The sequence below is a fragment of the Rhododendron vialii genome, chromosome 7a (assembly GCF_030253575.1).
Source record: "Rhododendron vialii isolate Sample 1 chromosome 7a, ASM3025357v1".
Taxonomy (NCBI): Eukaryota; Viridiplantae; Streptophyta; class Magnoliopsida; order Ericales; family Ericaceae; genus Rhododendron; species Rhododendron vialii.
This window is the reverse complement of record NC_080563.1, coordinates 8,177,810-8,199,450: the sequence shown is the minus strand read 5'-3', so window position 1 is coordinate 8,199,450 and position 21,641 is coordinate 8,177,810. Positions and strand designations below refer to the sequence as shown.

The window sequence follows — 21,641 nt, the reverse complement described above, 5'->3', positions numbered from 1 at the left end:
GTCGTGTCTGAAAGATTTGTTTTACTAGTTTTCTATGGGAAGAAAAAATGTTCTTTCTTCATCTATGTCGTCACACTCTCTCTCCTCACACTCTTTCCTCTTTCTCTCTCTAAAGCCCCTCTTCCCTTCTCTCTCTTAAACCATCCTCATCCCAAATTCCCCCTTTCCCAGTCCCCACCTCACCAACTCTGATCCATCATTTCTCCTTCCCCACTCTAAATTCTCTCTAACCTTCCCAAAAGCCCAACCCAATCTCTCTCCTTAAGGGAAAAAAATGAAGATCCCCTGCTGCTCCGTCTGCCAAACCCGCTACAACGAGGGCGACCGCTGCCCGCTCCTCCTCCATTGCGGTCACGGCTTCTGCAAGGACTGCCTCTCCAAGATGTTCTCCGCCGCGCCCGCCGACACCACCCTCCCCTGCCCCCGCTGCCGCCACGTCACCCTCGTCGGCAACTCCGTCCAAGCCCTGAAAAAGAACTACGCCGTCCTCGCTCTAATCCTCTCCTCCTCGGCCCCCGACGCCGATCTCACCGACGAAGATAACGAGCCGGAGGAAGACGGGGAGGAGGAGCGGCGGCGGTGCAGCCGGAGCGGGGCCTCGAGCAGCTCGGGGTGCGGCGCGGTGATCGAGCTAGGGTTGCATGGGGAGCTGAAGCTGGTTAGGAGGATAGGGGAGGGGCGGCGGGCCGGGGTGGAGATGTGGGCGGCGGCGGTGTCGGGTGGGAAGGGGCGGCGGTGCCGGCACCGGGTGGCGGTGAAGAAGCTGGCGGAGGCAGCGGTCGGGGAGGGGACGGACTTGGTTTGGGTGCAGGGGCAACTGGAGGGGCTGAGGAGGGCGTCCATGTGGTGCAGGAATGTGTGTGCCTTTCACGGGGTTAGGAAAGTGGAGGGGTGTCTTTCGATTGTTATGGACTTGTGTAATGGGTCTGTGCAGACCGAGATGCAGCGGAATGAAGGGCGCCTCACTCTTGAACAAATCCTTAGGTATTGCAGAACTTTTTTGCTGCGTTATCTAGATTGTATTTATGTGTGATTTCCGATGGTTTGGACTATGAATGAAGGAAGTATGGTAATGCGCACATAAATTAAATTGATTTGGGTCTCTAGACCTTCGGGTTTGATTTTGGGGGAATGATTCCGCAGCAAAACGTCCCTTTATCTTGATTTCATTTATCATTTTCTTGACATGTTAGATGTTTTGGGCGTTTAGAGAGGTGTATAGATTCTTTCTATTGCTTGGTCTCGTTTTTGATTGTCAACTTTTGGGCTTTTGTTCTTCGTCCTGATTTGCACATGGGATGCATTCTTGATGCATTTGCAATAAATTTATTACTCATGACAAAAAAAAAAGGTCCTTTCTTCTGCTTATGAGTCAAAAAACAGTTATAAAGCTGAAAAAAAGAAACACTGGTTTTTGAGAAGCTGTATTGTGATGTTTGTTAAGTTAGCAACTGTCCCAAAAGATTAAGCGGTAGAAAATGGACAGAACACCGTACATTGAGCTATCTAACACTCTCTCTCACATGCAACCCCCTTCTTGGAAGTGGATATACAGGCATCCATACATGTTGTGAAAGAATGCATAGGGGGAAGCATAAAACAGGAAACAAATGCAAACAGAGAGAAGACCTCTCCCAATCTAAGCTCTGATACCATGTGGTCCATGTTAAGTCACCAATTGTCCCAAAAGCTTAAGCTGTAAAGAAATGAGCCTAAAAATATATACCAAGCTATCTAACAATGTTTGACTTCCGCCTGCTAATGATAAGCCTTTTTTCACAATTTCAGCTACCCTAAACACTCACTTTATCTCTCATTTCGACAAATTGACATATGATTCATACGTAACTTGATCCGAATAACTATATTGTTGTGTTGATGTGTTCGAGCTTTTTGCTCGTGTTTCGAAACTGAAACCTTGAATTGGATAGAACTAGACATCGAACCATGAGTTTCAAAAATTGGACATTGGATCACAGAACGTGGGATTTAAGCATGACATAGGTTTATTTGCTCTTATGCATTGAGCAGGTGATCTGAAATGGGTATCTTCTCATTGAGCTTGCTTAATGGTTATTCCTGGGTAATTCTATGCCATATTCAAACTCCTCTAATTCATTATGTGTTCAATGTTTTGCGCTAGTCTAAATGCTGAGAAAGAACTTTAAGCTAGTATCAATATGCTTTAGGATTTGCTTGAGCATAGTGCATCTATATCCTTTTACACCATGTCTCAAGTTCTCAACTTCCCAATACCACATTGTTAAAGCATCTAACTCAAAATCTATTGGCAATGATTGGAGAGGCAGTTCCAAACTTCCGGTTCGTATACTAGTTTTGGAGGTAATTAATTTGTGGGAGAAGATCTAACACTTCTAGGGCTGCAAATGAACTGAGCAGCTCGCGAGCTCGGTTCGTTTGAAAAAAGCTCGGCTCGTTATGGGAGGCTTGGCTCGATTAAAGAGGCTTGTTTAGTAAATGACTAAGCTCAGCTCGTTAAGGCTCGAGCCAAGCTTGAGCTCAAGTTTTTGATTCGTTTAGTGAACGAGCCAAGCTTGAGCTCTACAAAGCTCGGCCAGGCTCATTTGCAGCCGTAAACACTCCCCCACTTGGGCGATTAGTGACTTGCATGTGGAGGGCTATACAAAGGATCAATAGGGTTCACAAGGAAAAAAGGATCACTTAACCCAGAAATAAGGGGACAGTCAATCAAGAGAGTCTTGTGCAAAAGTCTCCAAAAGTCTAGTTATGATACCATGTTAAAACATTCAACTCAAAACCAATTTGTAGTGAGTGGAGAGAACGGCCAGACGTATAAAATATTATTTTGGGATGTAATTATGAATCAATGTGAGACAAGCTATAACACGCATGATTAGTGGAACACAATGAATCTATTTATTCCGTCAGTGTTTATTCATTTCAGCTTGTTCCACTGTGTTACATAGTTACACTAACCCTTATGATCTGTGTCTTGAAAATCTAAGTAGGTAAATGTTGAGAATAGGTGGAGAGTGGAGTGGAAACAAATAAAAAATGATCAACTCAATGATATGGGGGGCTAACCAAGAGGTCCAATACACCCATGCCTTCTATTTTTCGTTAGAGTTTCTATATGGAGCTAAGTTTCTTGTAATTGGTTGCGTGAGATCCCAATTTTATCAAAAAGAAGAAAATTGAGAAGATTTATAGTATCGAGTCGGGCCGTGGATGTGAGGATCTTATGGTTGTGGGGTTTGGATATGCTACCTGAAAAGATTTGTGTACTAGGTGAGGACATGGGGTTAGTTTCCATTTTCTGTGCATTTATTTGGTCGAAAATTTCAGTTCATTGTAGAGAGCTGAACTTAGTAGCTGGATAGTAGATTGAGAGAAGGGGAAAGGAAAAACATTTGATCCATCGGAAGAGCACATAATATTTGTTGGGATTTGGGATATCAGTTGAACCTTTAGTTACCTCTCCGTGCGGTTTTTACTTTCTATTGTGTGAACAAGAAACTGTACTTGGAATATTAACTTCTGTTTGAGTTCCAAACTCTTTTAGAATGGAAAAAATTCAAGGGTCTGATATCTGATTTATTTCCTTTGAACAGGCTGTAAGCCTGTAACTAGGTTTGATTTTACTTCTGTAAAACCGCATTTACATTTTTGTTCTAATATAGGTACGGGGCTGATATTGCTCGAGGGGTGGCTGAACTGCATGCTGCAGGCATTGTTTGTATGAACCTAAAGCCATCCAATCTTCTTTTAGATGCAAATGGCCATGCTGTGGTTTCTGATTATGGACTGCCAGCAATTTTGAAAAAACCTGCGTGCCGAAAAGCTCGATTAGAGTGTGATTCCTCAAGAATTCATTCATGCATGGATTGTACAATGCTCAGCCCAAACTACACAGCTCCGGAGGCATGGGAACCTGTGAAGAAGTCATTAAATCTTTTTTGGGAGGACGCCATTGGGATATCTGCAGAGTCAGATGCATGGAGCTTTGGGTGTACGTTAGTGGAAATGTGCACTGGTTCTGTTCCGTATGTGTAGTAGTTGAAAGTTTACTATTGCTAGTTTGAATACCCCCCTCCGAGATGGGCTGGGTTATATCTGTTGACATTCCTTGTGCAGGTGGGCTGGATTAAGTACAGAGGAGATCTATAGAGCCGTTGTCAAGGCCCGAAGACAACCTCCACAATATGCTAGTGTAGTTGGTGTAGGAATACCTAGGGAATTGTGGAAGATTATTGGTGAGTGCCTACAGTTCAAGGCATCAAAAAGACCAACATTCAGTGCTATGCTAGCAATATTCCTTCGACACTTGCAAGAGATTCCTCGCAGCCCTCCTGCCAGCCCGGATAAGTGGGAACTTAATTCTTTTCATGCTTGTTGCCTTTTGGTGTCATATACGTAGCAGTTTTATTCTGATCCTTTATCCTTTATCCTGTGCATGATTGGTTTCTGAAGATGTGTTTACACAATGTTCTTTGTGAAATACAGTGATTTGGCTAAATTTACTGCAACAAGTGTGACAGAGCCATCCCCTCCATCTGATTTGGAGGTTTTCCAAAATAATCCCATTCTTCTGCATCGACTTGTGTCTGAAGGCAATGTGAATGGTGTTAGGTTAGCCTTTGTTAGTAGACCTTCCGTAAATATTTGGAGGGAACTAGATCTCTGTAACTTATATTCTGTTCCTATGCAGTGAGTTGCTTGCAAAGGTTGCACTAGAAAAGAGTGGCACTTTGCTTTGCTCATTATTAGAAGCACAAAATGCTGATGGCCAGACTGCTCTCCACTTGGCTTGTAGGCGGGGAAGTGCTGAACTTGTTGAGGTTATTTTGGGGTATAAAGATGCAAATGTGGATGTCTTAGACAAAGATGGTGATCCTCCTCTCGTGTTTGCTTTGGCAGCTGGATCCCCAGAATGTGTTCGTGCTCTCATCAAAAGACACGCGAATGTCAGATCTAGGTTGAGGGAAGGTTTTGGGCCATCTGTTGCTCATGTTTGTGCATACCATGGTCAACCAGATTGCATGCGTGTATGTTTTCTGTCAAACTTGGATGTATTTGAATATGTGTATGCTAATAGTCATCATATTGGTTAAGAGACTGTAAAGTTTCACGGTAGAAAGTATGATATTGGTGAAAGAGGGTAATGATGTAGCGTTCAGCGAGATTAAATCTCAAAGGCACATGCTTACTGCCCTGATGGGAAGCATTTCACAGGCACAGAAGTCAATTCTTTTGTAGCTATTGTGTCTTTCTTGATTCTTTCCTGTACGTTCTCTTTTGGACATTTTTTATGGCAACAGGAGTTACTATTGGCTGGAGCTGATCCTAATGCAGTGGATGATGAAGGTGAATCTGTACTACATAGAGCAGTTTCCAAGAAATATATGGAATGTGCTGTTGTCATATTGGAACATGGGGGTTGTAAATCAATGGCTATCTTGAATCCAAAAAAATTGACGTAAGTACAAATGTCTTTTCTTTTCTTTCTTCGTTCCCCGCCATTAATCCAAATGAACTCTGTACTGTTATTATTATTATTTTTTTTGCCCCATTCCCTCTATGGGGGAAGTAGGAGGGATATGAATGTAGTAAGCAGCTAAAACATTTTATACCACTACTAAGTCATTTATATGGCAGTTTTGAAAAGATGTGTTGTATTATGGATGAATGATCTAGTTCTAGTTTATACAGTAAAAAAGCTGGAGCAACGGTCTGGGTCAATTTCTCGCTGAAGCAATGAATGATCAATGAATGATCTAGTTCTAGTTTATACAGTAAAAAAGCTGGAGCAACGGTCTGGGTCAATTTCTCGCTGAAGCATAACAAAATTTAAGTCGTCGTTACAAGATAATAACAAACCTGCCACTGTTAAGTATTTGGTTGGCAAGGTTTCTGAATATCTGTAGGACTAAGATTTATGAGGATTAATGAAAGTTGGTAAGACTTTTAGATAGAATCTAGCATAGTTAGAGGATGATGGCTTAGATATACTCATATAAGCTATCACATTTATGAAAGCAGATGTCGATTTATTGGTGAATGGTGTTTGGATTAATGTAAAATAGAATGTGAGCTACGTTTAGGGTCAATTTCTTGTTGAAGCTGTGAATTGGCTGTAGAGCTTTTGGATGGGCTGTTAATTTAGTTTGAGAGTGATAGATCGCTGGGGAATTGAGCTGAAAATTTCCTGGACAGGGCATAGCTACCCGTTGTTTATTGAATGTGGTGAGTGGAATCAATAGACAAAGTAAAAAATAGCTCATTTGAATCAATAAAACCTTACATATTTGTAAGGTCTTATACATATTGGTATATTATTGAAGAAAAAGAAGTTAGACATCCAAATTGTGGTGATTTTGGCACCATTTTTTGTGAGCTTATGGACCAGTATTTTTGTATCCTTAAACTTGCACCTGTTTTTCGTGGAAAAATAAAGGTAAAGAAGAAGTTGCACCTGTTCCGTTCCTTCTAAGTTCTTCATATAATACACAAAGGTGCTACCATCTATGTTGGCGTAGCTGTAATGCTTGCACTATTACACGGTCTTTGGTAGAACTCAACCACAAAAGCAGCTATTGAAGTGAGGGTGCTCTCGCGCTTATATTTTTTTATATTACTTTGGTACCCAGGGGATGTAGGACTTTGCTTCACACCTTTCCTCATGCGCAGCGTGCTCACTTGGCAGCACCTGTCGTGTGTAGGCCAGAGACACGCACCCTACCCATATATGGTACCTAGATCTGATACTATGTTACACGGTATTGGGTAGAACTCAACCTCAAAAGCTGGCTATTGACGTGAGGGTGACCTCATGCTTATATTCTTCAATCTTCATATTACTTTGGTACCTATGCGATGTGGGACTTCGCTTCACATGCACAGCCCTCTAAACCCATGACTAAGTGGTTTGACAAGGAGAACTTACTCAACTGATGCCTAACTGGGGAACAAAATTTCGTTTAGTCTACAAAACACAAACCGTTTTTGGTTGCAAAAAGTAAAAATAGACCGAAAGATGAGTCTAGAGTTGAAAGTCTAATATTTTCTGAAACACATCGTGACTCATTGAAACTCTATGGTTCACTTCAAAATAAGGAGTTGTTTCAACACCTATGAGGATTGTTTGACAAGAGCTTTGAGAGTTTGCCGTATTTTGTTAAAAGCAAGGCTTGAGAATAAGGGCATAGTATTGCACCCCAGGAACTCTTAGTGCATAAAGTTACCCCTAAGACAATTTCAAGTTGGCAGTAGGTTTCCTAGTCTGCACTTGTACAGGAAACAGTCAAATTTCTGATGATAATGTTCACTTATTAGTTCTGTACAATTGCAGACTAGGAAACCTCCTGGCAACTTGAAATTTCTTGCAAGTGAACATTCATAATCTTCTTTCTTTTTTGGTTTTGACAAGCTGCTGCTGCTGAGTGCACGTGACGACCCAATAAGGCAATACTTACTATTCATGAACAACCCTTGTGGCTTTTTGAATTTTTGCCACGATAGCTCACTTAGAGAGTAGTATACATTATTACTAAGATAATCAATGTAAGAATAATCATATGGATCTGAAGTTGACATGAGATCAATTTTGGTAGCCACACTGCCAACATGGAATAGTAGTCATTCATCTGATCCATAGTTTTAGAAAATATGTTAAAATATGTAGTGATCTAAGACAAAAAAAGGGACAGAAAATCCAACTACTTAGATCTCATTTCAACTACAAGTTCTTTTCACAATAAACATGTTTTTAAGTAGGAGCTATTATCCAATTTCAAAAAGAAAGAAAAAGTGGGAGCTATATAAGTAAACCCCAAGCTCTCTTTTTAGCAAATAATAATCTATATTATGCTCTAAAAGGAGCTAAGACCCAAAACTGCCATTTCCATTTTTTGCTACTATTTTCTTTGTTGTTGATGTGTCACATTCCAGTTTAGCATTTTATTTAGATGCTATTAGTGTTTAAACCTTTGCATGCAATTGCATTGAGCTATTAAATTGGTGGTTGTGCCTTGATGCACCCTAGAGAATGTTCTTTCGATGGTAAAGCTGCTTTGAATGCCTAAGCAAGCACCTTTGTTTGGGATTCTAATGGCACTTATACAAGAGTCTAGTAAAAATTCTAGTGTACGTGTAAATTTTGTTATTAAATTAGCAAGTTAACTTATTTAATGACCCTGGACGATGTTCTTTTGGTTGGGAAAGATGTTGAAAAAACCCTAGATTGCCTAGGTTTAAGGATTGCCGTGTTTCTATCTCTCCTAGTAATAAGCCCACAAATCAATATCTCAAGCAGATCAAGAAACAAAAAGCAATAAATGATGAACACAAGGATATACATGGAAACCCCCAAAAGGGTGAAAACCACGGGAAGGAATCAAAACACTTATAATATCATCGTGTAGTTACAAACGACCTTAATTAAAACAGCCGTGAATCCTCACCGACTGACCTAAGGTCAATTTGCCGAATCCTTGTACACCGCACCTAACTGTTTGATTGCGGAACGCCTTGAATCCTCGAGCCCTCCAGGATACTTCCAGAAATCCACCGGAAAAGTAAATCAAAGATTGGAAGAAACTTCTTGAAGTTAATCTTGTAGCTCAATGATACGATGATCATGTGTTTACTTCAAGAAACAAAGCAAAGACACCCTTGGATGTTTTCTAGGATTTTGAAGTGCATGGGGGCAGCTATAATCTATTCAGGTGGTCCAAAACCCTAGTAATGCCACATATTTACAAGCTGCAGAATCTGTCCGATTTGCTCGAGCAACTCCTGTTGCCTGTCCGTGTAGACTGTCCGAGTTGTTTGAGCAACATTGTTGAAAATGCGTAGAAAGCGCGCTGCATATCGAATCCCATGACTTGTGCCTGAAACTCTACCTCTACCTCTCAAAACAAAATAACATCGATTTCCTTCCACATCCTAAATAGACATTCTAAAAATAAAATGGAAAATAAATTACAACTCGATAAACGGGGATACACGCAAAGGTGTGTTTTGTCATGAAATTGCCAACAAAGAGAGACCGCGGCATATGAACCTTATAGATGTTACTAACTGTAATGACCCATTAGATGAATTGTCTAAGTTAGAATTTTAAGATTAAAATGGAAATCATTTTAATGGATTGATTGGAAAGCTTTTATAGTTGTGATAGGAGGGTTCTCTTACTAGAGTTGTATCATAGAAACCTTTTTTTACTTATGACGAGTCCTTACGAGATTCACTTCATTAAAGTCATTTGTTTTACGGATTTGATAAACTAGTATTCAATCGGCCTCAGCAGCCAACTAGTCAACTGCTAGGTGCACAACTAGTCCCCCCCACCCTCTCCACAATGGGAAAAGATTATTCTAGATGTTTTCACTCTATCCAGGATTTTTAGACATTAAAATGACAGGAGGGAAAGAAACCTGAGAACTTGTGGCTTTCCCTCTACATCAATGGGTAAAGAAATTGTCCCTATTCTTGTCTACCAAACGTACAATTCACCAAATCGTAAGGAACAACATTTCTTTTCAATAGTTACCAAATAAAAAAAACATTTCTTTTCAATAAATTTCTTAATTAAAAAAAAAAACATATAAATGCCTCCTTGTTCTTTCCACCAAGTAAGTACAATTTCCTGAAGTGAAGAGAAGAGAAGAATGAAAGAGCCCATTGGAACAAAACAACCATTTCTTTAAAGCAAGGTAAGAGTATAGGATGGAAGCTGTATCCAACGGCTGTTTACTCTTCTATTCTTGATTTTGGTTGTTGGATGTTACAGGTGTAGGTATGTTAGCTATTTTATTATGGTTTATTTGATGGGAGCTGGATAGTTTATCATTCTTTATTTGATGGGAGCTGAATATTTATAAGACTGTCGATTGAAAATAATTTGTGGATAAATTTTCAGAATCCAAGTTTGAATTTTTATGTTGGAATGCACTTTCATTGTTCAGTTTTGAAAACCATAACTTTGAAATAAATCATGTCAAATTTTGTATTTAAATTTGTATGGAACTAGCTTAGGCCAATTTATGAAGGTAAACCTTGAATTCAATTTTGGTTGTTGAATGAGCTACCCAATAGGGATGTTTTTCTACAAGAAATTTGGGCAATTTAGTTTGAGGAAAGGGAGCTCCAATGACACTAGTCCTTAAAAGATAATTTGAACCGCTATTTAAGGATAAAAAAAAAACTGCTATTTTGTATATAATTTGCTAAATCTAACTTTAAAGATTTCTATTAGTGATGGTAGAATGCTTGCTTGGTAGAACAGTTTCACTGACGAAGAGTGTTCATTTTTGCTCTTGAAAGACTATTTTGGTAATTCATCAGTACTCATTTCATTAATAATATGTTAGTCATAATGTCATTTTCTTCATTTTCGGTAATTTTTAATTTTCTTTTTGGCTTGGAAGCACAAACATACGTCCTAGGGTGTTGTGCCCATCTCCAGTACATGTTAGACATACACTAATGCAGGTTAAACATGCATTGTCAAGTTTTTCCTTTTCCTTGAATTGTTTTGGAGTTGCAAACTCTTCGAACTCTAGAGAGATGCATTTAGCTCTACATGACTGCGCCTTGTCATGTCAGAAAGAGGGGGCAACCTCAGCCTGATCATCCAATTTGCTTCAACAAGAAGGCATGGTTGTGTAGTTGAAGCAACTTCATCGCTTTCGTCTACACATGGGACGGGAGCCGTTTCCTTCCATTCTAGATGAGATTTTTGTTCATCCCACTTGTAATACCCTTTTGGGACCTAGGGCGATACATCTTCCGCCTTTGTTTCGATGATTGGTAAGGCAGTCAAGCTATTTATGTCTGACTGGTTCCATTGTTTAGTTCAGAGATATAAGGATATTAATAGAATACATAATCTTGGGGTTGGGGTAATAATAATGAATTTCGATCGTTATACCACCGCCCACTTACTAAGATCATTTATTCATGCGTGCACTTCTCCTGAGGGAGATATGTCTATATTTTGTGCATACTTTGGTTTTTGAAAAGTAAGATATTTGGAGGGTTTCCTATGTCTACTTTTCCAGTTGATAAATGTATATTTAATGGACTATTTGTTATTATTTTGATTTATGTCTTAACTTTTTTGTTATTCTGTGGACGAATAAATTGAAAATAGATAGAACTTACCATTATAAGAATGCCATTCCTAAGTACTCTTTTTATTTATTGTTGTTTCTACCGTGTCCATGACTTAACTTATCGGTAACTGTCGTTTTTATTTTACAATATCTTCTTTTATCTGTCTCCAATGTATTTATATTTTTTCTTAGATTTTGGTCATGTTTTTGGGTTATGTCTGATGAAAGTTTTGCCAAGGATGGAGAAGGAATTTGTAAATCTTTCATTTGTAATATGTATATCATATTTTGCAATGGCATATTGAAAGTACAATCCTTCCATTAGCAGTCAATCTGTTAGATAAGGCATGCCCAGTTAGGAAGCCTTAAATAAAATTTCTCGGCACGACACCACTCAAGACTTTTGGTCAAAAGAAAGTGTTCATGGTAGCTTTTTGAGCCTCTTTATTATCTTTAGAACACTATGCTGTTGCTTCCATTTACTTTGTTTTATGATCGTCTATCTTGGTAATTGCTGGAGTTGGAATGGATTGTGGTCATGGTTCAACAGGTTTGTACTATTGTATCTGCTGGTTTTGTTCGATAAACTTAGTAGTCAAAGAGTCAAAAGAGTGTTATTCTTCAAGTCATACTCTGAGCGTGAGTTGGTGAACTTTAGGAGCCTATAAAACCTGTGGATGATTTCAATTTAACTGGAGTGAGCGCAAAAGAATTGGAGAGTAATTTGTTTGGCAACCTAAACCTTGGGGAGTGATTTAAGTTCTTAGTGAGATTCCTGGATTCATTTTTCCTCTCTTCTTCTATTGGGGCCAACCAAGTTAGTATTTATAGCTTTCAAATAGCCCTTTGGGAACACTGTTCTATTAGGCCCTAGTACAGTGTCCTTGCAATTTTGCTTCTATATAATTTCTTATTGTCCCATCTTCATGGCTGTAAGGTGCTGATCATTGAAATGTCGCAGCCCTCTCCACCTGTGCATGGCAACGTGGAATGTGACTGTTGTCCAAAGGTGGGTGGAATTCGCATCCCTTGAGGAAATTGCAAACGCTATTGATATACCTAGCCCAGTCGGTACTGCATTGTGCATGGCAGCTGCCTTAAAGAAAGATCATGAAGCTGGTAAAACTTGGATCCTCAGATGTCTGTGATTTAATTGTTTTGTGTAGAAATATAATTGTAACTGAACATTTGTTGGCCTTGCATTTTATCTATCCACCCTTTTCTTTTTCTTTATTTTGTTGCATAAAGCTTTCACTTTCAGTAATTTCACCAATTTATTTTCTTTCAGAGGGGCGAGAACTGGTTCGACTCCTGCTTGCTGCTGGAGCAGATCCTAGTGCCCAGGATACCCAGCATGGTCGAACTGCGCTGCATACTGCGGCCATGGCCAATGATGTTGAGTTAGTCAAGGTATGTTAAACAGCTTCCCCGGTACTTGATTCATGTCCGTGTAATGTTTTTCGGTAAACCATGTTTTCAATTGCATTTGGTGTGATCTGAACATGCAACACCTGTAGGTAAAATCATGTTTTAGTAACCCCGGTACATTTGGTGTGTTTTACTTTCAACGGTTATAGAAGTTAGTTGTTTCTTTATTTCTTTTGACTTGTGTCTGACACTTGTATTGCAAATTGGTGTGCAGATTATTCTAGATGTTGGGGTTGATGTGAATATCAGGAATGTGCATAATACAATACCTCTACATGTGGCACTGGCCCGAGGTGCCAAGTCATGTGTTGGACTGCTTTTATCGGCTGGAGCAAATTGTAATTTACAGGTTTATTCCTTGTCTCTTATGTACATAATGTCATTGTAGTCTTGTAAATGCTTATGTGATTTGATTTCTCATTGAGTGTTTTCATGCCAAATTTTGTCGGCTGAGTTTCCTGTGGGGCTGCTAAGAGCCTAAGACTCACTTTATGCTTCATTTATGCTGCTTAATATATCATGTTGTCCGAATTACATTTTAGTTCCTCAGGAAATAAAGCAAAAACTTTTAGAAATAATACCTTGATTTGATTTTTTTACTTGACTATAATCCTCTTAGTCTTAGCCACTTCATGAGGCGAAGCCTTGCTGTACGTGACATCAGATGTGCCTTATTTGGTTTATTTGGGGATAATGGAATTGAAGATCTTCAATAGGGTGGTGGAAGATTTGTCACATGGAAAAATACCTTTTCAGCTTTTTTTCTATTTGGAGTCAAGGTTGTTCGTTGACTCTTGAACAATTTTAGGATTCCACAGAAATTCAATTTAGGCCCCGTTCAGCTAAGGTTTCCCGCTTTATGAGACAGGTCATTCTCTCACAATACATCACCTTCAATTAAAAAAAAAGTTTCTTGCATTATATATAATGATATCTGGACTTGGCCTTTTCTCTCTCTTGTCCTGATTTCATGCCTCATCCCAATGTTCCTGACTCATTCATTTGGGCTGGCTCTTCTTTATCCAAGTATAAGGCCTCTGATGCTTGGAATGCTTTTAGGATTCACTATGCTATAATTCCCTGGCACAAGGTTGTTTGGTCCTCAAAAGATATTCACATGCATAGTTTTATACTATGGATGGCTGTCAGAGGGAGCTTACGAACCAAAGATAAACTTCACAGTTAGGGGGTTATTGCTAGTTCTACTTGTTCTCTATGTGATCAATTCCCTGAAACTCTGGATCACATTCTCTTTGACTGTCCCTTCTTCAGTCAAGTGTGGACTCCCATTGTTGATCTCTGCTGCATTCCCTAGGTCCTGCACTTTGGTCTCAGAAGATTGCCTGGTTTTGCTTTAACTCTAAAGGGAATGGTTTCCCTAATCTTCTAATGAGACTTGCTTTTGCTGCATGACAAGAGAGGAATAATGAAAAATAAGTACTTATAGTTAGTGGAACACATCCGTTTACTTGATGTTGATATACAAGAATGTGTACAGATAGGTTTTGTTTGAGTTGTATGAAAGGAACATCCTCTTTGGTGCATTTCTTGAATGAAACTTTCCTTATAAACAAATTATTGAGCAAAGATGTACATCTTTGTAGTAAGCATGAGAAGGTGAGCTGGTGGAAGATAAATGGCTATCTCATAAAAGCAAAAAATTATTCTGTGCTCCAGGAACAATGCTCCTCCCTCAAAAAAATGTGTGGTCCCCACACTTTTGTGAGAGGGAGGAGCATTGCTCTTGGAGAACAGAATATCTCCGTAAAAACATGCTTGTTATCACTGCCCCATTCGTGATGTTAAGCTGATGCATTTAGTGGAGTTAATGAGTAGTTCTTGAAACAAAATTGCCCCATATTAGTTGTTAGGTTTTTATGCTTTTGGGATAATATTAACTGCTTTATTTTTACCAGGGTGGTACAATGTGACTTTCAAGGAGTGTTCTCATGCAGTTATGCTTTAAGCCTTTAAGGGTTTTTGATGCCTGTAATTTTCTCGTGATGTTAAGCTGATGCATTTAGTGGAGTTAATGAGTAGTTCTTGAAACGAAATTGCCCCATATTAGTTGTTAGGTTTTTATGCTTTTGGGATAATATTAACTGCTTTATTTTTACCACGGTGGTACAATGTGACTTTCAAGGAGTGTTCTCATGCAGTTATGCTTTAAGCCTTTAAGGGTTTTTGATGCCTGTAATTTTCTTTGATTTAGGATGAGATAAACTCTAGAGGATGAATGAACTTCCAAAAAATAGTTGGTAAAGCACATGTACCTATCTTGAAGGCTAACGGGAAGATTGGATGAGGATTTCATTGGATTTGTTTGATAACTAGGATTCACCTTGGTGTTGTTTTAGAAATTATCCTTGCTTATCCTGTATCTGCTTGTTCTTGCGAAAAGCCCATTTAAAGTATTCTTTTGATGGAGTTTGCATAATTGACAAGATAAATTAAGCTTTCTTTAGTATTGGTGTGGAGGCCATTACTTCCCCTTGGGTGCGGATCCCTAGGGTTTCTTAGGTGCGGGAGGCCTATGTTTCTTTCTTATTTAGTAATTTAAGCAAGTAGTTATTTTATCACATTTTTGGTTTAGTTCACCCCCTATACAATGCTGTGACAGGAAGGAGATGATATGAACTTTTAAGTTCATACTGAAACTGTTTTCCACCTTGTCCGGGAATTTTCTTCAGAACTCTATGCATATATATACGGGGAAGTACAGCAGATCCAGTCCTCGTACCATTGTAGCCAGCCATGTGACTTATGTGTATTTATTATCTTTTTAATGCAAAGAACAATTCTTATAAAATTTGAAAATACTTCTTACAGTTGATGGAAAGAGAAGTAACTTGTACACAAAATGGAAGTTTCATAGATGTCCTCCATGTGATCAAGCACTTTTATTACGTTTCGGGAGTGTATGGTTAGGCTTAAACACTGCGAGATGGGCAGAATGACTGAAATTTCAATTTGCGGGTGTTTTGTTGTGTTTTTGGGTTAAAGAGGTTACTACGTTGTGTTACATATCTGCAACTTAGAAAACCATATGGCCAATAAATATAAAAAAACTTAGGAAACCATATGTTCAGATAAATTGCTCAGCGATATATCCTCAGTCCACGCTATACTGCTGTTGGAATGATATTATGTTCATACCAAGCAAGTGAAGGAAGATGACAATTGCTGTGCCTTTCCTTTTAGCTAATGGATATTTTCTTGTTCTGCTCAGCAGAAATTTAGTCATTTGGTTTATGGAATGACAAGTATTCACGATTTCAGAATTTTTTTTAATTTTTGTGTTCGCCAAATGTTCTGTAGGCATTCATTTGGTTTCCTCTTATTTTCATCATTTGGTTGTATTATCAGGATGACGAAGGCGACAATGCTTTCCATATAGCTGCTGAAGCAGCAAAAATGATACGCGAGAATCTTGAATGGATTATTGTGATGCTTAGGTATCCAGACGCTGCTGTTGACGTTAGGAATCACAGGTAAGAACAAATTTGTACAACTGTATAGTCACCTGCATTGGCTTACACTATCAAGGGAACAGCAAGATGTTCTTCTTTGAAAATGTTTTTCCAAAGATGCTCTAAGATGTGCCTTTGGATTTTCTATACTGATGTATTTATGAGGGATAGCAGTGGCAGGACATTACGTGACTTCTTGGAGGCCCTGCCCCGTGAATGGATTTCTGAGGACCTGATGGAGGCTCTCATTAATAAGGGAGTTTATTTGTCTTCTACAATGTGAGAAAATATTATCCATTGTGTATCCCCTTGCTTTCAACCTTTATACCTTCTTTGGAATGTCTTCTTGGAATTATTATCATTTGTGTTTTATTTCAAATGATTTTCAGTTACCAAGTTGGGGACTGGGTGAAGTTTAAACGAAGTATCAGGACTCCCACTTATGGGTGGCAAGGTGCAAAACATAGGAGTGTTGGTTTTGTGCAATGCGTGCCAGACAAGGACAATCTCATTGTATCATTTTGTACTGGAGAAGCTCGTGTACTGGCAAATGATGTTGTAAAGGTGATTCCATTAGACAGGGGACAACATGTGCAACTAAAACCCGATGTCAAAGAGCCAAGGTTTGGTTTTATGTTTTGCTAAGACAGTTTTTAGTTATAAGCTGCTTATATGATTGGTTCTAATTAGTTTGAGAGTACATTCTTGTCACACCTCAAGGAGGGCCAATTTGATTGTATGCTTGACAATTAGACTGCAAACTTTTCGCTAGAATACGTTACGATGTTAGTTTATGGCCAAACTAAAAGAGAAAATAGTGTGTAGACATTTGTTGCTTCTGATTTGAAGTTCATGTTTCTATTTCTCCCCTTACTGTTGGTTGTACTGTGATAATATCCTGCATTCGCCTTTCCACGCCAATCAGCTTGTACACTTGCATTTGAGTTCTTTCTTGTTGATTTTGTTTCATTATTAACACTAGCATGATAAGGCTTGAAATCCTTGCCAGCCTGCCCTACTTCTCCCAACCATATGCTATCCCTAGGAAGCTGTTAACCTTATGCAGCCTAATGCGATAATGCTGTTATAAGTCTGGATACAATAACCTAGGATTCACGGATTATTGTCACCTAGTTTTATGCTGGTTGCCTAGTGTATCAGGGTTGTATATGTGTGTTATCTGTCCAAGTGTGGATGAAAAATTATGTTGAAACTGATAATGCCTCTGTTCAAGGGATGAGTAATGAATGATAGGACCTCCAGCTCAAGGGCAGTTTACAAGCTGTTTTTCATGCTTTTAGATCCTCGCTAGATTTTGGAATTATTTTCAAGGAGAAATCATTACTGTACCCCTCCTGTATGAATGATTTAAAAACAAGGAAGTGATAAATAGATTAGGAAGTGTCTTGGACATGCTTTTCTATCTGTTCTCATCCAGGAGACCGTTCACAAAATTTTCTGTGTGTGTGCTGCTAACCTGTTTTGTCCGTGCCTGCATGAGTTATTGTTTTTCCTTCAAACACCAAACCTTGGATTGAAATGGTGCATATACCTTTCTGAGTTGTTTCCTTACATGGCATGCTGCATCTTTCATCTCTGGGATTCTCACTTCCGGTACATGATTGTCTTATTGTCAGGTTTGGTTGGCGTGGTCAATCACGTGATAGCATTGGAACTGTTCTATGTGTTGATGATGATGGGATTCTGCGCGTTGGATTTCCTGGAGCATCTAGAGGATGGAAAGCTGATCCAGCAGAAATGGAAAGGGTTGAAGAATTTAAGGTTGGGGACTGGGTGCAAATCCGCTCAACTCTTACTACCGCTAAGCATGGGTTAGGTTCTGTAATTCCAGGAAGCATTGGTATAGTCTACTGTATTCGACCGGATAACAGTCTATTGTTGGATTTAAGTTATCTTCCAAATCCATGGCATTGTGAACCGGAAGAGGTTGAGCCTGTCATTCCATTTGAGGTAAGAAAATTCTCACTTCTCACATTTCTGTATTTCTTCGACCCTTATCTTATCCCCTTTTACAGGTTGGTGACCGGGTTTGTGTGAAGCGCTCTGTTGCTGAACCAAGATATGCTTGGGGTGGTGAAACCCATCATAGCGTTGGGAGAATAAGTGACATTGAGAGTGATGGTCTCCTAATAATTGAAATTCCAAATCGGCCTATACCATGGCAGGCCGATCCCTCTGACATGGAAAAGGTGGAGGATTTTAAGGTAATTGTTTTCTGATTTTCTGAATGGAGTAATTTGATAAATGTATGGGGGCAATTCAGATGCATGGACATTGTGGCACGACTTCATCATTGCTCTCTTTGATTCTCTACATGAGCAGGTTGGGGACTGGGTTAGAGTAAAAGGTACGGTGTCCTCCCCAAAATATGGATGGGAAGATGTCACAAAGAACAGTATTGGGATAATCCACAGTTTGGAGGAGGATGGTGATATGGGAGTTGCCTTTTGCTTCAGGAGCAAGCCTTTCTCTTGTTCTGTCACAGACATGGAGAAGGTGCTTCCTTTTGAAGTGGGACAAGAGATTCATGTGATGCCATCTATTTCTCAGCCACGGCTTGGGTGGGCAGATGAAACTCCGGCTACTGTTGGTAAAATCATGAGAATTGACATGGATGGGACTTTAAATGTAAGTGTGCTATCCCTTGCTGTTTTCTTTTGCTTGAATAGTTATGCAATTGTCATTAGCTTTTTCATATTGTGCCACCAAGTTGTCGAAATGTTTCCTTGAAAATAGCCTCTCTTTTCCCCCTCACAAATTGAGATGTCTTGAGTTGTAGTGGCTTTTTATTGTTAGATAGAAGCTAATTGCAGAATCAACAATTAGAGGCGATTTGTTATCCTTCTTTTCTGGTGGATGTCGAATCATGAATAAGTATCCCAATTATATGAAAAGGGAAATTATGATTTGACCAAATTCCTTAAGTCGGAGTATTGGATGTGTAGGATATGTGCATATTCAAAAAGAGAGAACATCCACATACCATAGAAAGTATTAAGTAACCATGTATTGGTATATTACACCCTTCTCTTTTGAGTTTATCAAATCATCCTATTTTACTAGTTTATCTTCCGTTTCCATCCTAACTGTCTACTAGAAATGTTCTAGAAGGGTTCTTTCATCACAGTGACTTTGGATAGGGCCACCCAAGAGAGTCGTAATCAAAAGGTGCATACGTTATTTGACTTGCATTGTAGGTGTTGCCAGATTTAGCCAAAATTGTAGTCTCAGATATAATATACTTCTACAATCGTAGGTGTGACTACCAACTATTAGACTTGGTTCATGGTTGTATCCGTGTGACACATTTAGTACATTCTTCAATTTCATGAGCTACTTAAAGGCCTCGTTTTTTCCGAAACATTCGAACTGTTTACAAAATTGGCTTTTTGTTATTCCCGTGTAGGCTAAAGTTGCTGGCAGACTTAGCTGGTGGAAAGTATCCCCAGGAGATGCAGACCGGCTTTCAGGATTTGAAGTCGGTGACTGGGTACGTTCAAGGCCAAACCTGGGGACCAGACCAAGTTATGACTGGAACAGTATTGGCAAAGAAAGTGTAGCAGTGGTGCATAGTGTACAAGACAATGGTTACCTAGAATTAGCATGCTGTTTTCGCAAAGGAAGGTGGATCACTCATCATCAGGATATCGAAAAGATTGCAAGGTTCAAAATTGGGCAGCACGTTCGCTTCCGGGTCGGAGTTGTTGAGCCCAGGTGGGGATGGAGAGGGGCCCAGTCTAACTCACGAGGTGTCATCATCAGTGTTAATGCAGATGGAGAAGTTAGAGTGGCAATCTTTGGTTTGCCAGGGTTGTGGAGAGGGGACCCCGCTGATCTGGAGATAGACCAGATGTGTGAAGTGGGAGATTGGGTTAGGATTAGAAGTGACACAAGTGATTGGAAATCCGTTGGACCGGGTAGTGTTGGCGTTGTGCAAGGATATGTGTACGAAGGGGACGAAGGGGATGAGAGTATCTGTGTGGGATTTTGTGGGGAACAAGAAGGATGGGTGAGGCCATGTTCCCAGCTTGAAAGGGTTGATAAGCTCATTGTTGGGCAGAAGGTTAAAGTAGAAAGTCATGTGAAGCAACCACGATTTGGGTGGTCGGGCCACAACCATGCAAGTGTGGGGACTATTTCAGCAATCGACGCGGATGGAAAGCTTAGAATATACACACCTGCTGGCTCAAAAGCTTGGATGTTAGATCCATCAGAAGTGGAGGTGGTGGAGAAAGAGGAGATTCACATTGGGGATTGGGTTAAGGTTAGAGCATCAGTTTTGACCCCAACTCATCAATGGGGGGAGGTGAGTCATTCAAGCATTGGAGTGGTGCACAGGCTAGAAGATGGGGAGCTATGGGTTGCTTACTGCTTTATGGAGAGGCTGTGGCTTTGCAAAGTGTGGGAAATGGAGAGGGTGAGACCATTTGGGGTAGGAGACAAGGTGAGGATCCGAGAAGGGCTTGTGACGCCTCGGTGGGGGTGGGGAATGGAGACACATGCGAGCAAAGGTAGGGTGGTTGGTGTGGATGCAAATGGGAAGTTGAGGATTAAGTTCCAATGGAGAGAGGGGAGGCCGTGGATTGGAGATCCGGCTGATATTGTTCTTGATGAGAGCTCACATGATCAGTATCGTGCTGGATGAAATTTCAACAGCCAAATTGTTTGCAGTTTACTCAACAGCCTCTATGTGCTTCGGCTTTTTATTTCAATGGTGAGGTGGAATCTGCAGCTGGTGCTGCTGCCGCTCCAAAATGGGGATTAAATTCGCTTGAAACTGAAGTACTGTTGATTGATGGTCGGATGGATTGATGCATCCATTTTCACGAAGCCAAAGAGGAGAGAGATGGAAAGAGGCAGACAAAAGGGTTAGGAGCTGGTTGACCGTTTGTACATATATTAGAGAGTACATATGAGAATACGAGAGGAGCCAGGAGAAATGCAGCCATAAGCTGTTTGTAGTTCGAAGATAATGTTGCTAGCGGAGGTGCGTCCAAGTACATAATATAGATCTATGGTGGTTATTTTGTTTACTGTTGTTGTACAAATTCGACTCTTTTGTATCTTGTGTGATAGTTGACTTTTGGAGGGGTCTGCGGTCTTCATGTTGTTGTACTGTTTGCCTGTATATTGCTTATGTTTTCTTGATTTATATTGGGATGTGATTGGAAATGAGTCTCTGATAGACGACAATGAAAGAAATGTGAACCAAAATTTGCTGGTTATTCTCTCTCCAACGGTCTTTATCAATTGCAATGTGTAAGTTTTGCTGAGTCTCATTTTTTTTTTTCTTTTTTTTGATTGGCAAAAGTCAGCATGACAGCATTGTTAGAATAGTTAGATTAACACCTTGAAAAAAAGAGTTGAATTCTTGATCTCCTTTCTCCTAGTACTTGAGTGCACTTGTGATGCTGTTGGGCCAAAAGTCTCTTGCCTTGATTTTTCTCTCATTTTTATCATACTGAACCAGGTTGCACCGTAGCATATTTTCTATGGAGGTCGAAAGGTCCATATCTATTTCTGTTACTGCTTTTCTTCAACGTACCAGTCTCTGCAGAAATGCCATTCAAAAAAAAGTATCTGCAGAAATGTGAAGGTCATTTTTACCTGGGTGGTTTGTTTTCGG

The 21,641-nt window shown here is 39.8% G+C and overlaps 1 protein-coding gene across 2 annotated transcripts; it reads left to right on the top strand.

Annotated features, from left to right (window-relative positions):
- The first annotated feature begins 197 nt into the window (after positions 1–197).
- On the top strand, positions 198–21,240 carry LOC131334782 (E3 ubiquitin-protein ligase KEG). Of its 2 annotated transcripts, none has more exons than XM_058370020.1 (16): positions 198–984; positions 3,663–4,025; positions 4,117–4,347; positions 4,486–4,611; positions 4,691–5,027; positions 5,301–5,458; positions 12,058–12,215; positions 12,385–12,506; positions 12,739–12,873; positions 15,891–16,015; positions 16,169–16,273; positions 16,384–16,617; positions 17,632–17,965; positions 18,031–18,219; positions 18,338–18,643; positions 19,422–21,240. In XM_058370020.1, exons 1-16 carry the CDS (start codon positions 275–277, stop codon positions 20,658–20,660), a joined length of 4,872 nt encoding a protein of 1,623 aa, XP_058226003.1. In that variant the 5' UTR covers positions 198–274; the 3' UTR covers positions 20,661–21,240. The 2 variants fall into 2 exon arrangements, with proteins under 2 accessions (XP_058226003.1, XP_058226000.1); XM_058370017.1 differs by having other exon boundaries at positions 16,166–16,273.
- Positions 21,241–21,641: the final 401 nt, after the last annotated feature.